Source organism: Colobus angolensis, unplaced genomic scaffold (assembly GCF_000951035.1).
Source record: "Colobus angolensis palliatus isolate OR3802 unplaced genomic scaffold, Cang.pa_1.0 Scaffold109, whole genome shotgun sequence".
Taxonomy (NCBI): Eukaryota; Metazoa; Chordata; class Mammalia; order Primates; family Cercopithecidae; genus Colobus; species Colobus angolensis.
This window is the reverse complement of record NW_012111919.1, coordinates 6309343-6328192: the sequence shown is the minus strand read 5'-3', so window position 1 is coordinate 6328192 and position 18850 is coordinate 6309343. Positions and strand designations below refer to the sequence as shown.

At 40.0% G+C, this 18850-nt stretch overlaps 1 protein-coding gene across 1 annotated transcript in view; it reads right to left on the bottom strand.

The window, feature by feature from the left end:
• The window catches only part of FAM228B (family with sequence similarity 228, member B), a 52323-nt gene that overhangs the window by 32920 nt on the left and 553 nt on the right, over positions 1 to 18850 (bottom strand). The window contains 2 exon segments of the mRNA XM_011950867.1: positions 822 to 1013; positions 3742 to 3810. Coding sequence (XP_011806257.1) covers positions 822 to 1013; positions 3742 to 3810 — 261 coding nt within the window.

Sequence of the window (18850 nt, the reverse complement as noted above, 5' to 3'; positions counted from 1 at the left end):
CTCACTGCAATCTCCACCTCGCAGGTTCAAGCGATTCTCCTGCCTCAGCCTCCCAAGTAGCTGGGATTACAGGTGTCCACCACCATGCCCGGCTAATTTTTATATTTTTAGGAGAGACGGGGTATCACCATATTGGCCAGGCTGGTCTCTAACTCCTGACCTCAGGTGATCCACCTGCTTCGGCCTCACAAAGTGCTGGGATTACAGGTGTGAGCCATGTACCCAGCCCAAATTTTTTAACTTGATAATTCAAATTAATAATTACATGAGAAGGCCTGGGCACAGTGGCTCACGCCTGTAATCCCAGCAGTTTGGGAGGCCGAGGTGGGCGGATTACCTGAAGTCGGGAGTTTGAGACCAGCCTGACCAACAGGGAGAAACCCCATCTCTACTAAAAATACAAAATTAGCCAGTGTGGTGGTGCATGCCTGTAATTCCAGCTACTTGGGAGGCTGAGGCAGGAGAATTGCTTGAAGCTGGGAGGTGGAGGTTTGCAGTGAACCCAGATCGCGCCATTGTACTCCAGCCTGGGTGACGAGCAAAACTCCGTCTCAAATAATAACAATGATAATAATAATAATAATAATTACATGGGGAAAACACAGAAAAATGGTTCTAATGTACACAATTAAACCTAATCTTCTTTTTCTGTCCTTTCCAAATGTCCTGGGTTTAAGAATACTTTATGCTATTATATAACAGGGCATAGATTATACATATGTAGAGGGGACAGGGACAGACTGACTGGATGATTATAAATGAACAAAGATGACATGAGGCTTTAAATCAACTGAAAAAAGCATCAAATGATCTCTTAGTACCTTTTTATTTACATGTTTTAAAAAGCCATCTAATTCCTCTTGCCTCCTCTTTTTAATCTTCTTATGTGAGCAAACTTTTTCTACAATTTTCTTCTGAAGAGGATCTGCCACATGGTCAACCCATCTTTTATATAACATCTCCTTTTTTCTTACATTTAAGAAGGCATGATGCTGTAAATACTTATTTAGTTCCTAGTAAATAGTGGTAGAAAAGACAGATACATTATCCTAAAGCTTTCTTGTTCTAAAATTTTCCAAAACTTACAACTTCATTAAGTTTAAATTACTCCTAAGAATAACCTGCAAAGATTCATTAATTCAATCATTTCTTTGGCTTTAACTTCTACTATGTGACATACACTCTGCTGCAAATAAGGAAAACACAGGTATTTGGGGCAACATGCGTGCTCTCCCTGGGGAGAAAGACTAAAGAACAAATCAAAAGCAAGGCAAGGTGGTGCCTGCCTATATTTCTAGCTACCTGGGAGGCTGAAGCTAGAGAATCGCTTGAGCTCAGGACTTCAAGGCTGCAGTACACTATGATTGGGACACTGCACTCTAGCCTGGGCAACATAGTGAAAACTCATCCCTAAGAAACAAACAAATTCACAAACAGTGGGAGGGGGACTATAACAAGATGTATATTTATATATGATGCATATATATATGGCATACTATAAAAAAAAAACTGAAAACAGGAGAGAAAAACTATTTCCTAGATTCTTAAAAGATTCCCAGTTTGGTGGGCCTCAGAAATTTAAACAGACCTACCATAAGACCCAACAATTCCCCTCCTAACCAAATGAATGAAAATTCAGGACTCAAACAGATACTTGTATACCAGCGTTCATTCCAGCATTATTCACAATAGCCAAAAGGCGGAAATGATCCAAGTATCCATCAACAGATGAACAGATAAAATGTGGTATATAAAACCACATTTATTTATATGTGTAATATGGAATATTATTCAGCCATAAAAAGGAATGAAGTTCTGATATATGCTACAATGTGGATGAACTTTGAAAATAGTATGCCAAAGTGAAATAAGTCAGACACAAATGGACAAATAGTATAGGATTCCACATATATAAACTATCTAGAATAGCCAAAATTCATAGAGACAGAGGGTAGATTAGAGGTTACCAAGTGCCTGGGGGAGGGAGAAATGAGGAGTTACTGCTTACTGAATACAAACTTTCAGTCTGGAGTAATGAAAAGATTTTGGAAATAGTGGTGATGGCTGTACAACATTATGAATGTAATTAATGACACTGAATGGTACACTTAAAAATGGTTAAAATGGCAAATTTTATATTGTGTATATTTACTTTTATATTGCATACATTAAAAAAAATGATTAATTTTTTTCCAAAGCCAAGACTCCCAAAGTGGGAGACATTTGGGCTGGGCCTTTAAGAATGAGGATTTAGGCTACGTGCGATAGCTCACGCCAGTAATCCTAGCATTTCGGGAGGCCAAAGCAGGAGGATCACATGAGCCCAGGAATTCAAGATCAGCCTGGGGAAAATAGTCAGACTCTGTCTCTACAAAAAAATTAAAACTTGGCCAGGAGTGGTGGTAATCCCACATCTGTAATCCCAGCACTTTGGGAAGCTAAGGTGGGCAGAATACTTGAAGTCAGGAGTGCGAGGCCAGCCTGGCCAACCTGGTGAAACCACATCTCTCTCTACTAAAAATACAAAAGTTAACTGGGCATGCTGGCACGTGCCTGTAATCCCAGCTACTTGGGAAGCTGAGGCAGAACTGCTTGAACCCAGGAGGTGGAGGTTGCAGTGAGCCAAGATAGTGCCATTGCACTTCAGCCTGGGCAAAGAAGTGAGACTCCATTTCAAAAAAAAAAAAAATTAAAACTTAGCTGGGCTTCGTGGCTCACACTTGTAACCCCAACTACTCGGGAGGCTGAGGCAGGAGAATCACTTGAGCCCAGGAGACCAAGGCTGCAGAGAGCTGTAATTGTGCCATTGTACTCAAGCCTGGGTGACAGAGTGAGACTCCGTCTCAAAAAAAAAAAAAAAAAAAAAAAAAGAATAGTTATCCAGGAAGAGAAGGGATGGCAGAAAAAGAGGAAGAAAAACATTCTATGAAAAAAGAAAAAAGGAAAAAAAACCATCAGTACAACTGACCTTCAGATTAAAAAAAAAAAAAAAAAGGCAAGAGTAAAGAGGCAGAAGTGTAGCATAACCTAATCCAAGTAGCCTGCAAAGAAGGTGCTTGATTAGGCTACAAATTAATTCATTCTCACCAAACCTTCTTATCCAGCTTTCATATAGCAAATAAAGTCTTGTGACTACTAGGATGAGCGTGAACTTCAAAATGAAAAAAATAAAATATTAAGAACCCTGAGAGGTCTGCTAGGCCAAGTCCCTCCCTAACCTCTGGCCATAGCACACTTCAGCCATTCCCAATGTTAGTTCCTTTTCTTTTTAAAGAACTCTAAAGAAATTTCTTAAAAATAAAAACAGGTTACCCACTCCAGTGTCCCCGGTGTTTACTACACTTCACATGGATGTTCTTCTTGTCACATTAAGCCCATCCTGGCTCAGTGTAGCCCTGTTCTATGTATATCTGAGTAATAATTACTCAGTGTGTTCTGCTAACAGCTCTTAAGGATTAGCTCATTTGTAGTGACTGTTGAAACCCACTAGGACAAAGAAACAAGTGAGTAGAGGGAAATTCCTGTGCCTCTCTGTGAAGGAATTCCCACGAAGTATAGGAAGGGAGGAAGTCCATTAAAGCAATCTCAGACATCCCTTAAGGTTAATTCCAGGTGCAAGGGAGTATTCTTTTAATTCTTTTTTCCATATTTTCTAAATAGTTTTTATATGATATGCTACATATAAAAAGGAAAAACTACATTCAATTTTTAACTGAGATGCATTTTGTAGCCAGTTCTTACCTTAATTACATAATTTTCTCTGTATAATATTGATTGAACAGCTGCCTCAGTATCTTCTTTAGCTAAGACCTGAAAGGACAGAATTAAACTTTGAAAAGAAAATCTTTAAAAACTATTAGTGCTATCTGGAATCATTATATTTAGCATGACAGACATATCCCTGGAAAGTTCTCTATGCATGCAGTTTGCAGTTTGTCTTCTCCAAATCATATCATCGAGTGCTTTTATTTATTTATATTTTTTTTGGAGACAGAGTCTTGTTCTGTTGCTTAGGCTGCTGGAGTGCAGCAGCACCATCTCGGCTCACTGCAACCGCCAGTGGGTTCAAGCGATTCTCATGCCTCAGCCTCCCAAGTAGCTGGGATTACAGGTGTGCAACACATGCCTGGCTAATTTTTGTTTTTTTAGTAGAGACAAAGGTTTTATCATGTTGGCCAGGCTGGTCTTGAACTCCTGGCCTCAGGTGATCTGCCTGCCTCAGCCTCCCAAAGTGCTGGGATTACAGGCCTGGGCCACCATGCCCAGCCCATCAAGTGCTTTTGAAACAGTATTTCAACCTGTCTGCTCTTGGCTACAGCAAAATGTAACTCAGCTCACAGATATTTTGAGTCCCAAAATGGTCAAATGTCTTTCCCAGAGTCACATGGTAGATAGAATCCATCTTTTTTCACATCTTATAAAATGCTTCTACTTTTCTGGGTTAAAATAGATTAAATTAGGCCTTTATTTGAGGCTTTCTGACTGTGTAAGACATACTGATCTTCCAGCCTTGATTCTTACAGAACTAGCTAAGAATATGTCAACAGTTTCACCAAAAGCTTAGTGCCACCTAAGGCAAACTCTATACATAGAAGAAATGTCACTAGTGAGCAACAACACAAGGTCTTAGAAAGACTTTCTATTCAATCTCCTGCTCTTCTTTGTGTTCTTCCATAATGAATTCACCCACTAATTTTGTTTTTGAAAATTACTGAAACATAAGCCTATGGATATAATAAATCAAGGAAATGAGTTATATTTTTATTCATTAACTTACAACTGTATATAAAATGTAAAATTATAATTAAACAAGTAATTGGATCTTCTCAAAATGAAAGAAAGCTCTTATTAAAATAAAAGGAAACATATTTATTTAATTAATTTTTCCAAGACCACTGACAAATTACCCAAAAGACTGAAACAAATTTCTTAGACAGTATTGACATAAATATAATCGTAATAAATTTATCATTAGCGAATATGGCTATCAAATAAATATTAATAATAAATTTTATTTTTATGTACTTATTTTGGAGACAGAGTCTTGCTGTGTCACTTAGGCTAGAGTGCAGTGGTCTGATCATAGCTCACTGTACCCTCAAATTCCTGAGCTCAAGCAATGCTTCTGCCTCAGCCTCTCAAAGTGCTAAGATTACAAGCATGAGCCACCACCACGCCCAGCCAAATACTATTTTTATATACAAGTCACATTTTCAGATTTTGAAATAACACAATCTTTAAGGAATAGTGATATTAGTGACAAAATTACGACAGCATTAATTGTTCCATTTTTATAACAAATTTCCACAATTATTAAATACCTGCCAGAAAATGGAAGAGGTTGATTTCTAGCACAGAATTGCCTTTGAGATCCTCTTGTAATTACATAAAAATAAAACATTCTCAAGTTAACTGTCAGTGGAAGTAGTTGTCTTCAGTCCCACTGCTTTTATTTCCAGAACAGATGAGTAAAATCTCATCTAAGAACTGTCCTTCCCCATTAACATCCAAAGAAGACAAGGCTCATGGGAGCTAAGCAACAACTAGAAGCATAGAAAACTCAAATGAGTCTACTCTAGTTTGTTTTCTTTGTTATTTTTGCCTCATAGAGTTGCCCTTCCTGGTAAGTCTGTACTCAGATAGGGGGTAGTGAATTAACATTCCAGATAAAAAATATATACATAAAAAACAACAAACTGAAGACACTGGAGAGTTATCAAAAAGCAGGGAGTTACTGAATGCTATTCAGCACTAGGAAAAAACAAAAACAAACAAACAAAAAAAACAGCACTAGATGAATTTCCAGTTTTTTATTAACTTGCCTGAGGAAGGGCCTTAGTCTGAGCTAAAGGAGGTGGCTAAAACTCAGATAGAAACATGCGGCCCAACTGGTTCAGAAATTAGAAGACAGAGTTTGGGGTATTCATGGGAGCTGGAAGGTGAAAGGAAAAATACTGGAAAGGAGGGAGCCAAAAAAGGGATGCCACAAATTCTGCAAATGAACTCTGACCAAATATCTGGCAAACTCTTAAACTGTACATGCATAAGGCAGACTCCATGTAGCCCAGCTAAAGATTAAAAAAGACTAAACAGTGACTTCATCTGCCGCCAACTTCAGGAAAGACAAGTTTGGAGTTTGAGTTCAGCCAAGGTAACTGCTTCCTAAAACAAAAACTCAATATTCTTCAGAGGAATATAACAGAATCCTGACCCTCCACAATGTATCATTAATGTTCAAAATATAATCTAGAATTACTAGATACATAAAGAAACAGAGAAATGTGACCCATACTTAAGAAAAAGGCAATCAATGGAGACCAACTCTGAAATGACCCAAATGTTGGAACTAGACAACAAGGATTTTGGGGGCAGGGCTGAGATAGCTGACTAGAAGCAGTGTCATCAGAGGCTCCCATCGAAAAGAACCATAACAGCATGTGAATCCTGTACCAGCAACCAAAGTACCCAGGTTCTGTCATCAGAACTGACTAAGTGGCTGGCATGACCCACAGAGAGGAAGGAAGAACAGTGTGGTGTGGCGGCCACCTGAGAACCACACAGGTGGGCAGAGGAGCCCCCACCCCCCAGCCAAGGGAGGCAGTGAGTGAGCATGCTACTCAGCCTGGGAAAACATGCTTTTTCCATGGGACTGTGCAACCCACGGATCAGCAGATCCCATTCGTGAGCCCACACCACCAGGGCCTAGGATCCCAACCGTGGAACCGTGCAGGTTCTCAACAGCTTCTAAGCTAGAATCTGCTTAAGCTTGCTGAGTTCCTATGGGGAGGGACGACCAGTACCACAGCTGAGGCTGCCTGCTGTCTAAGCCATTTGAGCTCCTTGTGGGAGGGGTGACAGCCAACACTGGGACTGACAGCCACCTAACACACTAAGCTCCCAGGGTCAGGGAAGGGAGCCATCCTTATAGCTCCAGGCCCCACTTTTCCCCTGCTGCAGCCAGGGAGGCTAGACAGCTTGGTCCCAAGAGGTATCCCCCACCAGCCGAACACACTGGCTGTGGCAGACGGTGGACAGAGTGCCTCTTCAGGCCTGACCTTGACCCATCCCTCCTCACTGGGTAGTGCCTCCCTGCAGGAACTCCAACAACTCCAGCCGGGGGCTCAGGGACAGAATGCTGATCTCCCTGGGCCTGAGCCCCTAGGGATAGGGGTGGCCGCAGCCTCCACAGACTAGCAGACTTAGTTTTTGCTTCTGCTAGTTCTGAGGAATCCAGGCAGCCCAGATAAGTGGGTTTCCTCGCAGTGAAGCACACCCCCTTCACCAAGGGACAGTCAAAGTGCTTCATTAAACAAGTCCTGCTCCCTGCGCCAGCCAACTGGGTAAGACTCTCCAACAGGGGTTGTCAGACACCCTATACAGGAGCATTCCTACTGGCATTAGGTTGGTACCCTCGAGGTTAGGGATCCCAGAAGAAGGAGAAGGCACCTACCTTTGCTGTTCTCCAGCCTCAAGTGACATCTCCAGGTGCAGGAGTGAACCAGATTAATAGGGCCTGAAGTGAACCCCCAGCAAACTGCAGCATCCCCACAGAAGAGAGACCTGACCATTGCAAGAAAAACAGAAAGCAACAATAATAGCATCAACACAAAAAAAAGTCCCCAGAAAAGCCCATCCAAGGGTCAGCAGCCTCAAAGATCAATACTAGACAAACTCATGAAGATGACAAAGAATCAATCAAAAAATGCTGCAAACCCAAAAGGCCAGAGTGCCTCTTCTCCTCCAAATGATTGTAACGCCTCTCCAGCAAAGGCACAGAACTGGACAGAGGATGAAATGGACAAATTGACAGAAGTAGGCTTCAGAAGGTGGGTAATAACAAACTCCGCTGAGCTGAAGAAGCATGTTCTAACCCAATGCAAAGAAGCTAAGAACCTTGGTCAAAGGTTACAGGAGCTGCTAACTAGAATAACCAGTTTAGAGAGGAACGTAAGTCACCTGGTGAAGCTGAAAAACACAGCAAGAGAACTTCGTGAAGCATACACAAGTTATCAATAGTCAAATAGACCAAGTGGAAGGAAGAATATCAGAGTCTGAAGACCATCTTGTTGATATAAGGCATGCAGACAAGATAAGATAAAAAAGGAATGCAAGGGGACAAACAAAACCTCCAAGAAATATGGGACTATGTAAAAAGACCAAACCTAAGATTGACTGGAGTACCTGAAACAGGCGGGGAGAATGGAACCAAGTTGGAAAACACACTTCAGGATATTATCCAGGAGAACTTCCCCAACCTAGTAACACAGGCCAACATTCAAATTCAAGAAATACAGAGAACACCACTAAGATACTCCATGAGAAGATCAACCCCAAGACACATAATTATCAGATTCTCCAAGGTTGAAATGTAGGAAAAAATGTTAAGGGCAGCCAGAGAGAAAGGCCAGGTCACCTACAAAGGGAAGCCCATTAGACTAACAGCAGACCTCTCAGCAGAAACCCTACAATCCAGGAAACAGTGGGGCCAATATTCAACGTTCTTAAAGGAAAGAATTTTCAACCCAGAAATTCATATCTAGCCAAACTAAGCTTCATAAGTGAAGGAGAAATAAAATCCTTTCCAGACAACCAAATGCTGAGTGATTTCATCACCACCAGGCGTGCCTTGCAAGAGCTCCTGAAGGAAGCACTAAATACAGAAAGGAAAAAACCACTAGCAACCGCTGCAAAAACACACCAAAATATAAAGACCAATGACACTATGAAGAAACTGCATCAACTAATGTGCAAAATAACCAGATAGCATCATGATGACAGGATCAAATTCACATATAATATTAACCTTAAATGTAAATGGGCTAAATGACCCAATTAAAAGACACAGACTAGCAAATTGGATAGAGTCAAGACCCATCCATGTGCTCTATTCAGGAGACCCAGCTCACATGAAAAGACACACATAGGCTCAAAATAAAGGAAAGTAGCAAAATTTACCAAGCAAATGGAAAGCAAAAAAAAAGCAAAGGTTGCAATCCTAGTCTCTGATAAAGCAGACTTTAAATGAACAAAGACCAAAAAAGACAAAAAGGGCACTACATAATGTAAAGGGATTAATTCAACAAGAAAAGCTAATTATCCTAAATATATATGCACCCAATACAGGAGCACTCAAATTGATAAAACAAGTTCTTAGAGACTTACAAAGACACTGAAACTCCCAAACAATAATAGTGGGAGACTTTACACTGCAAATATTTGATTGACAGATCAAATATTTACAAACTGTAAAATATTTACAAACACCCCACTGTAAATATTTAACAGATCAATGAGACAGAAAATTAACAAGGATATTCAGGACTTGAACTCAGCTCTGGATCAAGCGGACCTAACAGACATCTACAGAACTCTCCACCCCAAATCAACATAATATACACTCTTCTCAGTGCCACATGGTACTTATTCTAAAATCAATCACATGCTTGGAAGTAAAACACACCTTAGCAAATGCAAAAGAACTCAAATCATAACAAACAGTCTCTCAGACCACAGTGCAATCAAATTAGAACTCAGGATTAAGAAACTCACTCAAGGCCAGGTGGAGTGGCTCATGCCTGTAATTCCAGCACTTTGGGAGCGTGAGGCAGGTGGATCACGAGGTCAGGAGTTCAAGACCAGCGTGGCCAAGATGGTGAAAACCCGTCTCTACTAAAAATACAAAAATTAGCCGGGCACAGCGGTGCATGCCTGTAATCCCAGCTACTTGGGAGGCTGAGGCAGGAGAATTGCTTGAACCTAGGGGCAGAGATTGCAGTGAGCAGAGATTGTGCCACTGCCCTCCAGCCTGGGCAACAGAGTGAGACTCTTATCTCAAAAAATAAAAAGAAAGAAAAGATAAAGAAAAAAGAAACTCACTCAAACCACACAACTGCATGGAAATTGAACATGCTCCTGACTGACAATGACTCCTGGGTAAATAATGAAATTAAGGCAGAAATAAAGAAGTTCTTTGACATCAATGAAAACAAAAAGACAGTGTACCAGAATCTCTGGGACACAGCTAAAGCAGTGATAAGAGGGAAATTTATAGCACTAATTGCCCACATAAGCAAGCTAGAAAGATCTCAAATCGACACCCTAACATCACAATTAAAAGAGCTAGAGAAGCAAAAGCAAACAAATTCAAAAGCTAGCAGAAGACAAGAAATAACTAAGAGCAGAATGAAGGAGATATAGACATGAAAAAACCCTTCAAAAAATCCATGAATCCAGGAGCTGGTTTTTTGAAAAAAAGTAATAAAATAAATAGACCGCTAGCTAGACTAATGAAGTAGAAAACAGAGAAGAATCAAACAGATACAATAAAAAATTATAAAAGGGATATTTTCATCACCGACCCCACAGAAATACAAACCACCATCAGAGAATACCATAAACACCTCCATGCAAATAAACTAGAAAATCTAAAAGAAATGGATAAATTCCTGGACATATACACCTCCCAAGACTAAACGAGAAAGAAGTCGAATCCCTGAATAGACTAATAACAAGTTCTGAAATTGAGGCAGTAATTAATAGCCTACCAAAAAAAAAAAAAAAAAGAAAAAAAAAAAAAAAAAAACAAGCCCAGGACCAGAGGGATTCATAGCTGAATTCTACCAGAGGTACAAAGAGGAGCTGATACCATTCCTTCTGAAACTATTTCAGACAACTGAAAAGGAGGGACTCCTCCCTAACTCATTTTAAGAGGCCACCATCATCCTGATACCAAAATCTGGCAGAGACACAACAAAAAAAGGAAACTTCAGGCCAATATTCCTGTTGAACTACAATGCGAAATTGTCAATAAAATACTGGCAAACCAAATCCAGCAGCACATCAAAAAGCTTATCCACCATGATCAAGTCGGCTTCATCCCTGCAGTGCAAGGCTGGTTCAACACATGCAAATCAATAAACATAATCCATCACATAAACAGAACCAATGATAAAAACCACATGATCATCTCAATAGATGCAGAAAAGGCTTTCAATAAAATTCAACATCCCTTCATGTTAAAAACTTTCAATAAACTAGGTATTGATGGAACATATCTCAAAATAGTAAGAGCTATTTATGACAAACTCACAGCCAGTATCATACTGAATAGGCAAAAGCTGGAAGCATTCCCTTTGAAAACCGGCACAAGACAAGGATGCCCTCTCTCACAATTCCTATTCAATATATTACTGGAAGTTCTGGCCAGGGCAATCAGGCAAGAGAAAGAAATAAAGGGTATTCAAATAGGAAGAGAGGAAGTCAAATTGTCTCTGTTTGCAGATGACATGATTCTATATTTAGAAAACCCCATCATCTCAGGCCAAAGACTCCTGAAGCTGATAAGCAACTTCAGCAAAGCCTCCAAATATGAATTTGATGTGCAAAAATCACAAGCATTCCTATACACCCACAATAGAGAAGCAGAGAGCCAAATCATTAATAAACTCCCATTCACAATTGCTACAAAGAAAATAAAATACCTAGGAATACAGCTAACAAGGGATGTGAAGGACCTCTTTCAGGAGAACTACAACCACTGCTCAAGGAAATAAGAGAGGACAGAAACAAATGGAAAAACATTCCATGCTCATGGATAGGAAGAATCAATATCATGAAAATGGCCATACTACCCAAAGTAATTTATAGATTCAATGCTATTCCCATCAATCTACCATTGACATTCTTCAAAGAATTAGAGAAAACTACTTTAAATTTTACATGAAACCAAAAAAGAGCCCATATAGCCCAGACAATCCTAAGCAAAAAGAACAAAGCTGGAGGCATCACACTACCTAACTTTAAACTATACTACAAGGCTATAGTAACCAAAACAGCATGGTACTGGTACCAAAACAGACATATTGACCAATGGAACAGAATGGAGACCTCAGAAATAACACCACACATCTACAACCATCTGATCTTTGACAAACCAGACAAAAACAAGCAATGGGGAAAGGATTCCCCTTTAATAAAGAATTCCTTTAATAAAAGGATTCCCTATTTAATAAATGGTGCTGGGAAAACTAGCTAGCCATATGCAGAAAACGGAAACTGGACCCTTTCCTTACAGTGTATACAAACATTAACTCAAGATGGATTAAAGACTTAAATGTAAAACCCAAAACCATAAAAACCCTAGAAGAAAACCTAGGCAATAACATTCAGGGCATGGGCAAAGATTTCATGACAAAAATGCCAAAAGCAATTGCAACAAAAGCCAAAATTGACAAATGGGATCTAATTAAACTAAAGAGCTTCTATACAGCAAAAAAAAACTATCACTGGAGTGAACAGGAAACCTACAGAATGGGAGAAAATGTTTGCAATCTACCCATCTGACAAAGGTCTAATATCCAGAATCTACAAAAAACAAACAAGTTTACAAGAAAAAAAAAATCAAAAAGTGGGCAAAGGATATGAACAGATGCTTCTCAAAAGAAGACATTTACATGGCCAACAAACACATGAAAAAAAGCTCAACATCATTGATCATTAGAGAAATACAAATGAAAACCATAATGAGATACCATCTCATGCCAGTCAGAATGGCAATTATTAAAGTCACAAAACAATAAACGCTGGTAAGGCTGTGGAGAAACAGGAGCACTTTTACACTGTTGGTGGGAATGTAAATTAGTTCAACCATTGTGAAAGACAGTGTGGCGATTCCTCAAGGATATTAGAACCAAAAATACCATTTGATCCAGCAATCCCATTTCTGGGTATGCACCTAAAGGAATATAAATCATTCTACCATAAAGACACCTGCACATGTATGTTTACTGCCACACTATTTACAATAGCAAAGGTATGTAACCAACACAAACACCCATCAATGATAGACTGGCTAAAGAAAATGTACATATACACCATGGAATACTATGCAGCCATAAAAGGGAATGAGACCATGTCCTTTGCAGGGACATAGATGAAGCTGGAAGCCATCATACTCAGCAAACTAACGCAGGAACCAGAAAACCAAACACTGCATGTTCTCACTCATAAGTGGGAGTTGAACAATGAGAACACATGAACCCAGGGAGGGGAACAATACACATTAGGGCCAGTTGGGGGCTGGGGAGCGAGGGGAGAGAGAGCATTAGGACAAAGAGCTAATGCACGCAGGACTGAAAACCTAGATGATGGGTTGATCGGTGCAGCAAACCACCACGGCACATGCAACAAACCTGCACATCCTGCACTTGTATTCCAGAACTTAAAGTAAAATAAGAAAAAAAAAGAAAATTATATTGACATGAAAATCTGAAAAAAAAGAAGACAAGGATTTCAGGACAGTTATGATAGCTATGCTTAAAAATACGCTCATAATTAATGAATAGAAAATCTTAGCAGAGAATAGAAATGATAAAAAACCAAGTGGAAAATACAATTCTTAAATTTGAAAAATAAACAAACCTCAGTGGGTTAGTAGCAGATCAGAGATGACATAAAAATAGTGAACTTGAGGACAGATCATTAGAAATTACCCAACCTGAAAAAAAGGAAGAAGAAATATTAGAAAATAATGAACAGAGTCATAGTGACCTATCAGATAATATCAAAAGATTCAACAAACGGATAATTAGAGTTGTAGAAATGAGGAGTAAAAGAATACAGCAGAAAACAACTGTTTGAAAAAATAATGTCTGGATGAGAACTTTCACCTTTGGACAAGACAGAGTAACAGGAAACAGACTTACTCTCCCACCTGAAACAACTTTAAAAAAAATAGAGGCCGGGCACAGTGGCTCAAGCCTGTAATCCCAACACTTTGGGAGGCCGAGACGGGCGGATCACGAGGTCAGGAGATTGAGATCATCCTGGCTAACACGGTGAAACCCTGTCTCTACCAAAAATACAAAAAAATTTAGCCGGGCGAGGTGGCGGGCACCTGTAGTCCCAGCTACTCGGGAGGCTGAGGCAGGAGAATGGCGTAATCCCGGGAGGCAGAGCTTGCAGTGAGCTGAGATCCGGCCACTGCACTCTAGTCTGGGTGGCAGAGCGAGACTCCGTCTCAAAAGAAAAAAAAAAAAAAAAAAGATAAAATAGATGAAACAACAGTTTCCAAGATATCAAACATCAGGCAAAGAAGAACATGGCCCCTGAGAAATAAAAAAACAAACAGCCCAGCTGTCTGCCTGAATTGAGGAGTAGGGATGGGAGTCTGGAGAGGCCAGAGCAGTTGGAGTTCATAGGTTAAAGTACTAGAGGGAGAAGAGCTACAAGAATGGAGCTCTGGAGATCTGCAAAGAGTCAAGTCCACAGAGGTCGCCTTGAGTCTTCAGCTGATGGTAAACACTATATGCCTGCGAGAAAAATACCCAAAGGAACAATGGGCAAAGAAACACCTGCAAGAATTAAGGAATCAATCCCTAGAGGTCACACAGTCCCAGGAGTATTCGTTCCCTTTAGCATCAGCCAGAGGAAAAAAAAATCCCATAGTTTGAAGTGCATAGAGTAGAGTATTTGGAGAGGTTTTATATCAGTACTGAAACAAAATTGGCCCTACAGTAGATACTGCTGTGGTCCTGTCTAGCAAAACTTCGGAGGTAAGACCTGAAAGAATCCTTCTGTGTCCAAGTAACTTAACTGAATCCGAGGGGAAAAATGAAGAATATTTATGGGAAATTTGTGCACTTGTACTTAAAAAAAAAAAAGAATATTTATGGCAAATCAAAAATATCTAGCACTCAACATGGTTAAAATTCACAGTCTTGCATTCAATCAAAAATCACCAGGCATACAAAGAAATAGGAAAATTTAACCAATAACCACCAGGTATACAAAGAAATAGGAAAATTTAACCAATAATAATAAGGAAAATTAACCAAAACTGTCCCCAAAATCACAAAGACACTATAATTATTAAACCAGGACATTAAAATCATTATTATTCCTGTAGTTCATAAGTTAAGGAAGCTAGAGGAAGAGTAGACATGTTGAGACAGAAGAAAATGTTTGAAAAAGAACTAAGGGCCAGGCATGATGGCTCACACCTGTAATCCCAGTGCTTTGGGAGGCCAAGGTAGGAGGATCACTTGAGGCTAGGAGTTCAAGACCAGACTGGGCTATATATATAGCGAGATCCTGTCTCAACAACAACAACAGCAACAAACAAACAAAAGACTGCAACAAAAGGATCCAGATAAAACGTCTATGGATGAAAATTATAATACTTGAGATGAAAAATATGCTAGGTAGGTTTATTAGCAGATTAGACATTACAGAAAGTTAGTGAACTTAAAAGCATAGCAACAGAAGCTTTCCAAAATGAAATTCACGGGGGAAAAACTGAAGAAAATAACCAGAATATAAGTGAGCTACAGGACTTCAAGCAGGTTATGGTACATACACTTGTATTTCCCAAAAGATGGAGGGATTAGAAAAAATATTTTAAGAAATAGGCCAGGCATGGTGGCTCACGCCTATAACTCCATCACTTTGGGAGGCCAAGGCAGGTGGATCACTTGAGGTCAGGAATTCAAGACCAGCCTGGCCAACATGGTGAAACCTCGTCTCTTCTAAAAATACAAAAATTAGCCGGGCATGGTGGTGCACATCTGTAATCCTAGCTACTCGGGAGGCTTAGGCACAAGAATCGCTTGAACCCAGGAGGCGGAGGTTGGAGTGAGCTGAGATCATGCCACTGCATTCCAACCTGGGTGACAGAGTAAGACTCACTTGAAAAAAAAAAAGAAAGAAAGAATGGCTGAAAAATGTCCAGATTTATCAGAAACTATAAACCCATAGATACAAGAAGTTCAACAAACTCTGAGCAGTGGAGAAATTGTAACTTTCATACATTGCTATGAAAATTTAAAACGGTATCACTGCTGTGGGAAACAGTACAGCAGTTCCTCAAAAAGTTAAACATAGAGTTACTATATGACCCAACAATTCCACTCCTAGGTTACATACCCAAGAGAACTGCAATCATGTTACCTAAAAAGTTATACACAAATGTCCATAGCAGCATTATTCATAACAGCAAAAAACAGAAACAACCCAAATGTCCATCCACTGATGAAGGGATAAACAAAATGTGATACTCAGACAATGGAATATTATTTGGCCATCAAAAGGAATAAAGTACTGCTTATGCTATGACATGGAGGAACTTTGAAGACATTATACTAAGTGAAAGCAGTCACTAAGGACCAGATGATTCTACTTGTAAACAAATGCATGATTCCATTTGTATAAAATGTCCAGAGTAGACAAATCTGTTTAGACAGAAAGTAGTCAGTGTTGCCAGCAGCCAGAGAGGGAGGGGAATGGGGAGTGACTACTAAAAGGTGTGAGGTTTCTTTTTGGGGGTGATTAAATGTTCTGGAATTAGATAGTGGTGACAGTTGCACATATTGGGGAATATACTAAAAAACACTGAAAATAAAAATTCTGATTTTTTAAAAAATAAAAAACACTGAATTGTACACTTTACTGAATCTTGGCCAGGCACGTGGCTTACGCCTGTATTCCCAGCACTTGGGGAGGCCGAGGCAGGCAAATCACCAAGTCAGGAGATAGAGATCATCCTGGCTAACACAGTGAAACCCCCTCTCTACCTTTTTTTTGTAAAAATACAAAAACAAAAATTAGCTGGGCTTGGTGGTGGGCTCCTGTCATCCCAGCTACTTGGGAGGCTGAGGCAGGAGAATGGTGTGAACCTGGGAAGCGGAGCTTGCAGTGAGCCGAGATCACACCACTGCACTCCAGTCTAGGTGACAGAGCAAGACTCCGCCTCAAAAAAAAAAAGTAGTGAATCTTATGGCATATAAACTATATCTCAATAAGAAGAGTCCGACAATAAGAATACAAACCACCCAACCTAAAATTGCCAATTTTAAAGTGGGCGAAAGATTTGAACAAACACTTCGCCTAAGAAGAAGACAGATAAATGGCAAGTAAGACTTGAAAAGATGCTCATCATTAGTCATTAAGGAAATGCAAATTAAAACCACAATGTCACTATACATCTTTTTAAAATGTCTTGAGTTTAAAAGGCCATACAATAAATAAGTAAATAAAACTATTGCAAATGTTGGCTAGATTATGAAACAACTGGAACTCTCACACACTACTAGTGGTTACGCAAAATAATTCAATGAATTTGGAAACTAGTTTGGCAGCTTCATAAAAAGTTAAAATTCATTTACCATATGACCCAGTCATTCCACAACTAAATAGAAAGCATATGTCCATCAAAGACACACACATGAATGTTTATAACAGCTTTATTTGTAATAGCCCCAAACTGGAAACAACCCAAATGTCCATACACAGGATGAACAAATTGGGATATATCCATATAAGGGAATAGCATTCAACCAAAAAAGGAATGAAATATTGATACATACAACATGGGTGAGGGGCAAAATAATTATGATGAGTGAAAGAAACCAAACAAAAGGAAAAGAAATATATACTGGAAGATTCCATTTGTATACAATTTTTTAAACGCAAACTAAACTACAGTGACAGAAAGCAAAGCAGGCTGGGCACGGCGGCTCACACCTATAATCTCAGCACTTTGGGAGGCCGCAGAAGGCAGATCACTTGAGGTCAGGAGTTTGAGACCAGCCTGGCTAACATGGTGAAACCCCATCTCTACTAAAAATTCAAAAAAATCAGCCAGGTGTGGTGGCACAGGCCTATAATCCTAGCTACTCGGGAGGCTGAGGTAGGAGGATCGTTTGAACCTGGGAGGTGGAGGTTGCACTGAGACGAGATCACGCCAGTGTATTCCTGGCTGAGTGACAGAGCAAAAGAAAGAAAAGAAAAGGAAAAAGAAAAGGAAAGAGAGAAGAAGAATGAAAGAGAGAAAGACAAAGAGAAAAAGAAAGAAAGAAAAGCAGTGGTGGGGAGATGTGCGAGAGGGAGGAATTACAACAGAATAGTCAGGAAGCTTTGGGAGTACTGAATATGTTCACCACTTTGATTTGTGGTGATGTTTTCGTGTGTATACATGTCAAAACTTACCAAGTTTGTATACTTTGAGACAGGGTCTTATTCTGTCACCCAGGCGGGGATGCAGTGGCACAATCACAGCTGACTGCAGTCTCAAACTCCTGGGGTCAAGCGCTCCTCCTGCCTCAGCCTCTCAAGCAGCCGGGACTATAAGTGTATGCTACCACACCTGGCTATTATTGTTTGTTCGTTTGTGGAGATAGGGTCTCAGTATATTGCTTTGCCTGGTCCAGGACTCCTGGGCTCAAGCGATCCTCCCACCCCAGCCTCTCAACGTGCTGGGATTACAGGCATGAGCCACAGTACCAGACAGCACACTTTAAATATATGCAGTTTACTGTATATCAATTATATCTTACTAAAGCTGTTTAGAAAAAAGAAACTACAATCTAACAACAATATAACTCGCTGGTCGCAAGAGCTCACAGCTATAATCCCAGCATTTTAGAACACCAAGGTAGGTGGATTGCTTGAGCTCAGGAGTTGGAGATCAGTCTAGGCAACACAGTGAGATCCCATCTCTACAGGAAATATAAAAATTAGCCAGACATGGTGGCGTGCGACTATAGTTCCAGCTACTAGGAAGTGGAAGGATGGCTTGATTCCAGGAGGCGGGGATTGCAGTGAGTCATGATCGTGCCACTGCACTCCAGCTTAGGCAACAAAGCAAGACCCTACCTCAAATATAAATAAATACATACATACATCATATCAAAATTTGGGTGATGCAGTTAAGGCAGTACCTCAAGAGAAACTTACAGCTATGCTACATTTAAAAAGGTATATAAGGCCGGGCGCAGTGGCTCAAGCCTGTAATCCCAGCACTTTGGGAGGCCGAGACGGGCGGATCACGAGGTCAGGAGATCGAGACCATCCTGGC